The sequence below is a fragment of the Plecotus auritus genome (genome assembly GCF_963455305.1).
Source record: "Plecotus auritus genome assembly, chromosome: 4".
Taxonomy (NCBI): domain Eukaryota; kingdom Metazoa; phylum Chordata; class Mammalia; order Chiroptera; family Vespertilionidae; genus Plecotus; species Plecotus auritus.
In genome coordinates this window covers 146,631,323-146,644,389 of record NC_137775.1, presented here as the reverse complement: position 1 = coordinate 146,644,389, position 13,067 = coordinate 146,631,323, and the positions used below count along the sequence as shown (strand labels likewise).

The window sequence follows — 13,067 nt, the reverse complement described above, 5'->3', positions numbered from 1 at the left end:
CCAGGCATCTGAATTTTTCCAGCTGAGAAAGAGAGAAGCTGACATCCAGGAACTGGCCTGGCACTCCCAGCTAGGGCTTGGTGTTCTCCGGATGAATATAACCAATTCCGCAGAACACCAGCATCAGACAATGCCTCATGAAGGATAAGGACAAAAACAACACCACTCCATAATCATGTCTGAATGCAACAAAATATAAATGTTCTTCAAGCCACATGAATGACAAAACATCCCCCCAACTAGGCTAAAACGGAGACTGTTGCTTCTTTACCAATTATGTTTTTAGCCTTGATTTAGCTTTTCCTCCGTCTAGATAAGATTTATTAAAATACCCAATGATAGAATTATTCTTGCTTCCTGAGAGTATCCAATCTAGAGCAAAACCCCTTTTCCTTAAACCCTCCCAAATCACCTCGTACGAACACAAATCCTATAATAACTTCTTTCTAACACCCTTTTCCTCATACCCCGTTAGTGTGTGCCTGGTGATCTTTGGCTGCAGGTCAAGACACAGCTAATTCACTATTGTAGAAATTTAGTTTGTTCCAATTTTCACTATTACACATCAAAGAGGAATACTGGTTGAAATTGAATTACAAAACTGAAAGGAAACAAACAACAGGGGAGAAAAATCCAAAATGCGTAATGACAAAAGACTGCAAAATTACCACACACACACACACACACACACACACACACACACACCTTTCCTTCTCAAAAAACCTGGAATATTCATTTTCCTTCCTTCTTATTGTCTAACTGCTTTCCACCATAGCATTCTACCTATCTGCTGTTGGAAATGCACTGCCATTCCTGAAATCCACATACTATGTATTCACAGACCCAACATGGACCCTGACACAAAACTGTCTTCAAGAAACCAAAGTGCCCTAGCCGGTTTGGCTCGGTGAATAGAGCGTAGGCCTGCTTGAAGGATCCCAGGTTCAATTCCAGTCAAGGGCACATGCCCGGGTTGCGGGCTCGATCCCCAATGGAGGGCGTGCAGGAGGCAGCCAATCAATGATTCTCTCTCATCATTGATGTTTCTCTCTCTCTCTCCCTTTCTCTCTGAAATCAATAAAAATATATTTAAAAAAAAAGAAACCGAAGACACTAGAGAAATGAATGTGATTACGTTTGTATTAGTGATGCCAACTTACAAGGGCTGAAACTGTGACCCTTTGCTATATATAGCCTTATCTTTAAAAAAAGGAAAAAAAGAAGGAATAAAAACCTCCCGAAGTTAGTAACAGTAGTTCATAGAGCTTTATTTTAAAAAAAAAAATAAGGCAGAGAAAACCTCCCAACTAGTATTAAATTCAAGAAAACATGATAAGCATTCTGAACTAGGCAATGATTCCTGCACAGTCATTTGCTATCCAAATACTTAAGAACAATCACAGCACTCTCCACATGCAAAGCGAAGTATTTTCAGCAGCAGCAAAGGCAGTTTGATGGCTCCAGGAAGACACTAGGCTTCACATCAGAAGTCGGGGGATGCTGCAATCCATATGGAGACATTACAAACGGAAAAGTTAGTTGAACTCATTAAAGAAAAAAAAGGCTTCTATTCTCAACAGGCTTTTGAAGGGTATGAAACAAGGAGGATCACTGAGGATAATGAAGTTGCCATGGATCCATCTCAAAGACTTTGGGGGTCCTACATACTGACATGAAAAGTAATTAATACTTGAGACAAAAAACTAAATTTTGAAAGAAATGAACACCTATTTTTGAGACTAAAAATGATTTCTATTTTAAACACTAGATTTCTATTTTTAGCTTCAGCCAGTTTAGCACATAAATATATATACTTCTATAATATAGCTACTTTACAACTTGGTTTTACATACATAAAAAATGATTGTGACCATTGTATTTGCATTTTAACTCCTAATAATTGATGGTTTTTAATACATTTTGGTATGTTCAAAGCATGAAATGAATTTCTAGGAATGGAATGATGATTTATAGCACAGTACCTAGTAGAAATTAAGGTATTTATTTACAACAGTTCAACATGCAACCACTAGGACGTAAAACTGATGGCTGCATGTGCAGTAATGTGTGAGAACAGTTTGCATGTAGAAGACTGCCTAAGATCAGGCATCTGACCACTTGCAGAAGCATCTTCCTGGAGAGCCACGGACAGTGCACAAAGGGGGATAACTGATGCCAAATCACTCTTGACCCCAAGACCTCCAGTCCCAATCAGACCAGATGATAAGCAGACACACAAGGAAGCACCTCTACATTCCTGTGTTTAGTGGTCACAGTGGCTCACTGGGCCGTCTGAAATCTAAAAAGATTTGTATTCTCACAAAAAGCTGCTCTACTGAATCCTCTTCCAAAAAAAAAAAAAAATAGATTCAAAATGCAATTTGCTGTTGCGAATCACCATTGGAAACTTACAGAAGCTAGTTGATGCTACCGCCTTTGTCCTTCAGGTAAAATTTGCCACCAGCCTTCAGCTGTGAACAGTGAGACGCTTTTCCTCATTTCATTCACACAGGTCCTTTCCTCATCTGCTGAGTGACAATTTCCAGCTTACAAAGCAACTTGTCCCTGCAGCCAGGCCCCCCTCATTCTATCCCACCACAACGCCAAACAGCTGACTACCTCGTTTTTTAAAATGAACTCTGCTGCTAACAGCACTGAGACAATTTAATAATTTGTCAAATAGTAGAACCAGTTATTATGAACTGCATTTCAGAGTTCAAAGGTAAAGGTCATAAGAAACTAAAGTTTATTTTCTAACAGAAAAAGTTGTGCAATTAAAAAAAAAATCAGACAAGATCTGCCTGACAGATTTGTTTCTAAAAGAGAAACCTCATTGCTATGCTCATGTATTAGAATTCTTGCTACATAAGGAGGTTACACTTTTAAAAAATCCATTGGTTCATACATTGGGAAGCTCTCTCCAATGGCCTTTTAAGAGATGTGCTTTTTCTTTTGCTCCCCCATCCCCCTCAACATGGAAACAAAACAGAGTTTAGAATAAGCTTTTTATATGCTCATGTGTCAGGCAGGGGAGTCCATGAATTTAGCTATGCCGTTCAACTACTGAGAAGTTACCTTGAAAGCCTAAAATAAAAGTTTATGCCAGACAGAACTATAGCATCCTCTTCCTAGTTCCTGGTGGATGTGGAGTATCTCTAAAGACCTGAGAAGCTGGAACCTTTAAAGGAAATATCAAGAAATGTGTCAAACTACAGTATCAGGTTTTTTCTGCTACACTATTCCTTTGCAGGGTTATTCTGAAATGTATGTCCTAATTGTTTTTAAAAATGTTTTTAAGGAATGGAAATTTTTAATAAAATCAAAACAACTAAAATAAGTTAGGCATTCTTTCAAATATCGTTATGAAATAACATCATGAATATCTCACTGTAGGATTTCTATTTTTCGTGTTTCACTTCTCTAGTCTCCATGCCACTTTCACCATTTACAGCAGTTGGCATATAATTCCAAGATTCATTTGGCTGTCAGTCTAGGGAAGATCAGTGCTCTTAAGGGTTAAAAATGCTTTATTCCACATTATACCTTCATCTGTCTGGTCTTTGCCCTAATTTTTTTGAAGATTAATTTATTTCTTAAAGGCAGAAGGTCATAACCTCTCAGTTACATGATATTTGTCTTTACTTTCTTTTCCTCCCATTGTCTGCCATCTGCTCTAAACAGAGAGGGCTTGATATCTACAATATATAATCATTGCAAGGTTACCACCATTTGCTAAATGTTGGACTCTTCAAACTGTTCTGCTTAGCTCACGGCGCTAGTGGAATGAGTGGTATTGTGACTGGGCCAATGTAAATTTTTGCTTTCCTCATTTTTCTGAGGTCTAAAATGTCATAACTTGGTTATTTAAAAAAACAAAACAAAACCACCACCGCTCCTCTTAAAAATTTGCTAAAACTTCAAGATGAAAAAAGTCATTTTACAATACTACCCCTTTCTTAATTAAAAGCTTTTTTTTCTATTTTAAAAGAAACCAAACACACTAATGGAAATACTACACGGTTAGAGTGCTCTTTAAAAGTACATACACATATGGAAGAGAAGGAAGAACTTTCTTTGGAGATTTCTGCAAGCTACACCAAACTGCTGTACATGTTGGAAATCTCTGGTTATTTAACTGTATACAAAGAGGTCACTATGGTTTATTGAATAAACGCTACTTTTTATTAATAAACTTTAATGAATCCAAATAAATCAGTCAATACTTTATGTTGAAATCCCTGAATAGAGGATACATTACAGGCCAATGTTTCTTAAGCCTCTAACATAAGTAGAAGACATTATCATGGCTTTTTAAAGGGAAAGAACTCAAAATCGAAATGCCTGAAAAGGAGTTCATTTGTTGGTCATCCCTTAAGTAATTATAGCACAATTAGTGGCTCTCAAACCTAAAAGGGGTACCGGTACAAGAACTGGTACACAAATCAACAGAACTGAAAGTCCAAAAATTTATGGTTAACTTGTTTTTGACAAAGGGGCCAAGACAATGTTGAAAAAAAAAAACCAAAACCGATGTTTTCTACAAATGGCCCTAGGACAATTGGACATCCAATTGCAAAGGAATGAATCTGAACTCCTACCTTACACCATACACAAAAATTAACTCAAAGTGGATTCTAGGGCTAAATTTAAGAGTTAAGACGATGAAACTCCTAGAAGGAAACACAGGCATAAATAGTCATGACCCTTAGATCAGGCAATGACTTCCTAAATATAACACCAAAACCAGATGTGCTCCCTAGCACTCCCACCTGCCACCATGCTCTCCCTCACCCTTACAACTGTCCACACCCCAGATTGGGGAGACAGATTTGAGTGGTGCCTCCAGTCTCCTGAGGGGCCTCAGCAATAAAAAAACACACACACACAAAAAACACCTCTTTCTTTTCTCCAAAGCCAATGTCATGGTTTTGGTTCCTGTGTGCATCAGGCGGCTGGCCCTTGCTTGGTAACACTATCACTCTATGAAGCAGCAGAACAAGGGAAAAAGACAGATAACTATCATAAACCATTAGAAAACATTCTGGCTCTGAGCCTCAAAGTAGCCATTCCATAGCTATGCACTGCAGACCATAGACTACCTCCTTGTACCAAGTTCTAAACTGAATATGAAATAATATTCAGAGTGTCAGCCCAATAGTAGCATTTTATTATAAAAATGATTTTAAAAAATACCACTGGTTAATGAAAATATAAAAAAATTAACATTCTACAAACAGAAGCATTGTTTTACAATTTACTATACCTATAAACAAACATGTAAATGCAAAAAAAAAAAGGATTATTTTACTCTCCTATTTTTAAAATAGTGCTAAGATAATAAAATATGCCAGGAACATGTCAGTAAAAATAGCCAGAATTGTTCTAAAACTTTATCAAGGCCTGCAAGAGATTTTCTACAAAGGGAAAAAAACACTAGTTTAACTGATTTTGTTATTTTTTTAATGCTACCTCTACCTCTTTTTTTGTGGGAGAGACAACATTTCAAAGTGTGAGGAGGTCGTCTGAGTAACAACCTGTCTCTTTCTCCTGCTCTGAAGCTACTCCAAGGGAATGCCAGTGAGAAATACCGGGCCACACCTCCCCAAGACATGATGGTCTTATGATTTCATTACATTGTTATTTCTCAAAATTTCTCCTCATGAACAGTCAAACATTAAAAATGTTGACGACATATTAAAGAGCAACCCCTCAAAGCCGGCATGTGACGGCAGACACAGCACTTACCTTCTTCCCTCCGGTCACAAACTGCTTGCAGCTGGACCTCACAAAGTGTGGGTGCACGGCGATGATCTAGGGAACAAGAACCCGATGCTAGGTTAGGAGTCATGGTTCAGGCACAGAATAAACACTATACATTATAGGCAGTATGATCTAAAAATTATCCTTATATATTGGCAGGAAATAATCTATTCAGGTAATATTCTGCAACAATTGAGGATGTCTGAGTTTTGTGCTTCTGTAAAAATATTTCTTCTATGAAGCCAGGTCAAAGCTGAAAAATGAGAGTGAATTAGTTCTAGTTTCTGGATGAGTGAGGAGTCTCCCTCCTTACAGACCACAGGGTAGGTCAATCCAGGTGGTGAAATGTCAAGAATGTTTGCAACTGAATATAATTCACAGAATGACCCCAGAGCAAGAACCCAACTAGCTCCTCCCTCGTCCAGGAAGCCTTCCAATGACTGAAGGCACCAAGCGGAATAGGTAGCCACGCAGCCTCAGAGACACCGAATGTACTTACATCAAAAAGCCGCAAGACCAGAGAGTTATGGAGCTAACCATTCGGGACCTTCCCTTTTACCTCCACCCTCAGTTCCTGTCCCCCTGGTCCTCATTCTGTTTCCACTCAGCCAACCTCTTTCTAATCCCTTACACAGGTTTCTCCCCAGGATGCTCCACCCCATCACTTCCCACATCGTTTGCCAGTGGCTTTCTGAAGGTCTCGTGGCACCACTCAGTGCAGGACTATGGGCTCCCTTCTTGGCTGTAAAGCCGACACATACGCTGCCTGGTACCTTCTTATCCCCAAACCCACGAAATCACCAATACATTTCAGGGGTTTTTCTAACTTAGCACAAAGAAATTTCCAGGCATTAAAAAAATCCACACAATTATACTTTCACAAATCTTCAATTAAATACATTTTATGTTATTCCTCCTAGATCTCTTCTGGATCTCCTTTAATCCCTCTGATTCTTCTTAGATCCCTGCTGTCATTCACCTCCCCTCCCGCATCCCACTGCCTGAACCTTTAACTTAGAGGGTTCTAAAATTTCATCATGTTTTCTTCTCTGCTCACTCTTTACCTTTTAACTAGATAATGCCTTTCAAAGTGGTTTCATCGTACTCGACTGTGATTATCAACTTTGTGTTTTTAGGGCCAATCTCTATCCTGAGCCCCTCACTCATGTTTCCAAAACCTCCATAATATTCCTAAAAGATGTGCTACAGTTATCTAATCTCAAAACCAAATCAGCAATGTCCTTACTCAAATCACCCCTTGTTTCAAGATGGCATTCCCACACCAGTGCCAAAGCAAGAACCTAGATTTCCCCTCACCTCCTTCATCTTTCATCACCCTCATCAAATCCATCACCAAGGTTAGGTCTACCTCCTAAAGGCTTTCCAAATTCATCTCTTCTACTCCATCTTGAATACGGGCATATCTCATTTTATCGCTCTTTACGTTATTGAGCTTCACAGGTGCTGTGTTTTAACAAACTGAAGTCAAGACCCTCCACCAGCAAAAAGAGAATGACTCGCTTTACTGCGATCCTTGCTTTTTTTGCAGTGGTCTGGAACTGAATCCTCAATATCTCTGAGGTATGCCTGTACTCACTATTGTTCTTTTTACTGAGATCCTGCCCTGCCCCACCTGGAGTACTGCATTAGCCTTCTAAACTGTCTCATTCCCAGTCACTCTCCTCCTTCAATCATACTCTATTTTAACAGATTTGGCTTTCTAAAACACCATCTGATCCTTTCTCCTCTTTACCTGTCAATCCATAAATGTTAGAATAAGCAAGTAAAAAAATTAAATGAACTCTTCCTTTAACAATTATAATAATCACTTTAACATAATTGTTTATCTAAAATTGGTCTTCCTGCCTTGTGGCTATCAGCCTCCAAGTTTATACTGCATATAGCTGCCATATTAATTTTCCTTAAGCTTACCTCAGTTTATATCATGTCTTTGTTCTTAAAATTCAATAATTTCTCCTTATCTAACAGATGGAGTCCAAATTCCTTAGCCTGGATATTCAGCAAGCCTCCATCTGCCCATACAGTAATCCTGCTGAGTCAGTATTTTATGCATGCACTATGTACACTAGACTATTTGCCACTTCCTGAACACAATTTAAACTTTCTGGCCTTTCCATTTCTATTATTTTGTCCTTCCATGTGGAAAGCCAACTTCTGCATCTGCCCCCTATCCATTCACTAAAGCCCAAACATCATTCCATCTTAAACCGTCACTAACAAGAACAGCTAAAAATAACTTTTCTCTCAGTTTTGGATTTCTTCATATTGTTTTTACCAACTGAGTCTTTAACTACAGACACGCGCGTGTGTGAGTGTGCGTGTATGTGTGTGTGAGAGAGATCTCACCCACTACAAGAATATTCCTGAGATCACAATCATATAATATACATCTTGTACTCCTTTAAAGGATTGAATAGTTTCTATAGTACATTGTGTTTAATAGATGTTTATTAACAAAATTAATGAAAAATTGGTAGCACTCAAAGTATTGTAATCCTATGGCCTTCATTGAGAAAACCCTTAGAAAAATTAAAACTTACTGAATACTTACTTTAATGGGACAGTCGAAGGTCTCATGAAATTCTTCTCCAGTATACAGTCCAAACACCTGCACCTAAAAAAAAAATAGATCCTGTCATTTCACCATGACAGCAACAAAGTAAAACATTTAATAATCTACGGTCCTTCTGGTCTCTATTACACATCCAATGAAAACAATTCTAATAGGGTGAGAGACCACCACCACAAATAAGCTTTTATAAGCATCTCATGGATTGAGTTTCCCTTACTCACTATACATATTTTTTTATTAAGTGATGCCAATTAAAAAAATAAAACATATATGAATAGGTCATTAGGATTCTTTTATGAGCTTCTCATAGGCTATCCCTACAGGAATGCTTTTCCATCCCTTAAAGGAAAAAGGAGCTTCTTTTTTGAGTCACATATAAATCAACCATGCAGAGCAATGTGGGAAGAAATCAGGTGAACTGCACTTCACTTACCATCTTATGCTGAATATACTGAGAATGTATAAATGTATGGTTTAAGTGTCTACTTATCAGTGCCTACTTAAAGTCGTTCCAGGCCACTTTATTCATGATCAATCTATTTTCTAAGTTGTTTACTTCTTAAAAAATGAATAACAGACGTATGATAAAGGGTACAAATTGTAAATTTACAGCTTCATAAACTTTTAGGATATGAACACACACCTGTAAACACCACCCAGACCAAGAAGGAAAACCCGAGAAGCTCCTTCCCATCCCTTCCAGTCACCACCTAACTGCTACTCCGAAGAGGAGCACCACAGGTAGGATGTGGTGGTGTCTGAATTTTATGTAAATGAAGCCATAAGTTATTTTACTGGCTTCTTTCTCTTAACATTTTCTTTGTGAGATTTATCGATACTGTTGTACACAGCAGTAGCTGATTTCTTTCATTGCTGTGTAGTATTTTAATGTATGAAATTTATGTATCGATCACTGGGGTTGTTTCCAGACTGGAGCCATTACAGTCATGCTGCAATAAACACTGTTTACAAATCTTTTGGTGCACTTTTATAGGCATTCGTATAACTAGGAATGAAATTGTTGAGTCAGAGGTTATGCATCTATTCACGTTTCATAGGCAGCCAAACGATTTCACAAAGCGGTTTTGATAAATTTCCACTCTCACCAGCAGAGCATAAGAATTCCAGGAGCCCTCAATCACTTGGAACTACCAGGAGCACAAAACTTTTCCCAGCACTTGGGATGTGTTTACTATTTTTCTGATCTCTGTAAAAGTGGCATTTTTCTTCTTTAAATTCTGTAAGAATTCACTAGCGGGGCATCTAGATCTTATTGGCTTCTTTGTGAAAAGTTTTTAATTACAAATTCAATTTCTTAAACAGATATAAAACTTTCCCAACTTTTTATTTTTTGTTTGTTTTAATCTTGGTAAGTTGTGCATGGTTCAGTGTTGCAAGTTCAAAGAGAAAAATTTACCCACGCTATAATTTTTGGAGATAAGTTTATTCACTAAAATCTAAACTCTATAGGACAGGCCATTCATTTAGTGACTACTATTTTTATACCCTTGTGCCAAGTATGTCATTTGGGTTCCAAGAACAGCACATGGTACAGTGAAACACAGAAGAAATTCGATTTACTCTGAAGTAGTCTGTTAGAATGTATTCTTAACATAACAATACGTGTATGCCCACCACTACCTTGCTTCTCATTGTTTTAGAGGGTATCCAATCACCACCTTTATATAAATGTATTAAGCAAAAGATACAACAGACTTCTTATAAAATGGTGATTAAGAAGTAGGAAAGAAAAGCATTGCATTTAGAGTTTCACTTTACTCAAGGGAAGTTTAACCTAATTGATATACAGAATCCAAGAAATTTGGGTAAAAGTAGGGGTGTTATTATATCATCTGAATCTTAATGGAGTAAATCAGTAAGTGGTCAACTTACTGAAGTTACCTCAGTATAAGCTCATGCTGAACACCGAAGTTCAAATTCTTCTAACATAGCTATTTCCCTTCTGTACAACAATGCGACAGCATGGTCCTGTGTCAAATCTACTATTACTCCTGCTAACGTGTCTCTCAGTGATTCCCCATCCTTTACCTCAGTGGTTCTGACCCTGCCTACACTGCACAGTTACTAATGGCTAGGCTCCACCCTAGACAAATTAAGCCTTCTGCTGGGGTGAAACTATATTTTTAAAGGTCCATGATTGACAGGATATAGCCAGCACTAAAAATCCTGCTCTACCTCACTTGGTCCTGATAGCAACACTGCCAGGTATGAGAACAAACACCGTCACGCCTGTTCAACAGACGATTCTGCAGAAAAATAAATTACTTGCCTAAAGTGATCAAAAGCAAGAAAAGTGTCCCAAGCCCTATTTTTCTACATACTGCCAATTATGTGAGATAGCCTAAAATTTGCAACATATATATCTTCCATATAAAGTGTAAAAGTAGAATAGGAAAAAAATACATTCAAAAGTCCCAAATATTTGCCAAAGTAAAGTGAAAGTGAATATTTGACTTGAACTATGCAACTCTATGACAGAGGCTGAAAAATGAAGCAGACTATTAATTCAAAAGGATAAACTTCCTTTGCCTATAGCAAGGTAAAGGTGATTTTAAGAACAAAAGTTAAGTGATGTTCATTGTAGGGAAAAGTATTTGCAATGTAAATAAATGATGTATAAGTATGGTGAAAAAGACTGAGGTATCAATAACTGAAAAGGTAAATACTAGGATTATGAATCTAATAGTGAAAATTAAATTACAAATCCCCAGGGAGAAATGTCCCTTTAAAAATTATGAATCCAGCCCTGGCCAGTGTGGTTCAGGTTGCTGGTTCGATTCCCAATTGGAGCACATGCCTGGGTTGCAGACAGATCCCCTGTGGGGGTTGGGGGGCATGCAGGAGGCAGCTGATCAATGTTTTACTCTCACATCAATGCTTCTCTCTCTCTCTCTCTCTCTCTCTCTCTCTCTCTCTCTCTCTCTCTCAAAATTAATAAAAATATTTTTAAAAATTATGTATCCATATTGAAAATATAATAGTGTGATGAGAAGGAATAAACAGAAAAGAGAACAAATCACGGAAGTTCTTAGCAAACAGGCTGACACTCATCACTACGCTTGAGAACTAGTCAGAAGCAAAAATTCTACTGTCATAGCCAGAGCAGGGGCTTCAGGAGTGCTCGCTGAAGACGGCAAAGAAGGTGAGACTCTTAGGTCAGTCTCTATTACTACACTTCACTGAATAACATTTGCCTCATTTGTCCTCATCTTCCCCAGTATAAAAAAACAATATAACTTCATAAGACAAATGTCAGAAACTTTATCAGTACAAGTAGGGTGATTTGTAAAGCCTTCCATGTTTGGTTCATTTCACTTATGTGATAGCCCAAACTAATTGGTCACAAGTTATACTACTAAAACTAATAAAATTCAAAATAATTCTCATTCATTTCCTCTTTCCCCCTTTATTAATTTTGCCATTTTGTCAGTGAATATCATCCTTATCTGTGAAAAGATTCCATTGAATGACAGCCTAGAGACCTTTTAGGAAGACCTCATCTAAGAGTAATAAAAGGATAAAACAGAGAGGATTCTTTTGAAAACTATATCCCCTACAGCAGCCCCAAAAACCTCTTCCAATTTGTCACCAAAATACCTAATGAAGAAAAATAGAAAATTCAGAAAAATGGGCCTTATATAGTTAGTCTACTGCAAAAGCCCAGAGGACTTCTCATTAACTACAAAACCACAGAGACATACCAGAACTAGAGAAGGTATGAGATGTGTGTTTTACTGCCCGAGGTAAAGAAAAGCTACCTTCAGGAAACAGTAAGGACGGTTGTGTATCCTTCTCCATTTTAGCAAGGATTTCAATGTATTTGCCAACCAGAGGATTGGGTGACAGACCATCTGACAGAGAGTGACTGTGAGTGAGGTGGTCGGTGTCAGACAGCCCTCCCAATCGGTACTTCCCTTGTAACAGCCTCTCTCAAACCCTAGCTTCCAAATAACAGCGGGTCAAGAATTAGAACTGTCATTACATCAAGGGAGGTAGCTGAAGGGACCCTCACAAGGGAGATTGCTGCTTTTCCTCTTCTCCACGCAGGAAGAGTGTTAGAGAGCAGGGAGGGATGATAAGACAGGCTCCCACTTCACTCTGGGGCAGCTGCCTTACCTGATTACCTCTGGTCAGAGGAAATGGAGCTCATTAACAGGGCCCCTGCATGGAGCCCAGAAGTGATTCTACAACACCCAAAATGATAACACGCGGGGCCAACAACCGTCAGACATGAATCTCTTTGTTAACCCAGGTTTAGAAAGAGCTCTTCTTATTCTGAAATGGATAAACAAGCAACAAAAACACACACCAGGGCTATAAAAAGAATACTGTAGAACAAAATTCCAACAATTTTGAGGGAGAAAACTATGCTTTTAAAAATGTTTTCATTGTAACCAGAAAAGAAAGAAAAACTAGAAAACTCTTTAGTGACTTCAATAAAAAGAAGAAAAGACCCCCATGAATCTGGAGCAGAAACACAGAATGATGTTATTGATGGTGATGATGATGACAAGGATGATAATAGCTAATAATTATCACATGTTTCTTCTACTCCAGCTACTTTTCCAAACAATTTACATATATTAACTCAATTATTCCTCCTAACAATCAATGAGGTAGGCACTATTATTATCTCCATTTTATAGAGATGGAAATAGATCGAGGCACAGAGAGGTATGAATAACTTAGTTGA

General features: G+C 38.0%; 1 protein-coding gene across 2 annotated transcripts in view; it reads right to left on the bottom strand.

Annotated features, from left to right (window-relative positions):
• Positions 1–13,067, bottom strand: part of VPS41 (VPS41 subunit of HOPS complex) — a 141,749-nt gene that overhangs the window by 70,083 nt on the left and 58,599 nt on the right. For both annotated transcript variants that reach the window (XM_080665764.1, XM_080665765.1), the window contains exons 6-7: positions 8,333–8,395; positions 5,746–5,811 (exon numbers count right to left, since the gene is read on the bottom strand). In XM_080665764.1, coding sequence (XP_080521890.1) covers positions 5,746–5,811; positions 8,333–8,395 — 129 coding nt within the window. The remainder of the gene's footprint in view (positions 1–5,745; positions 5,812–8,332; positions 8,396–13,067) is intronic.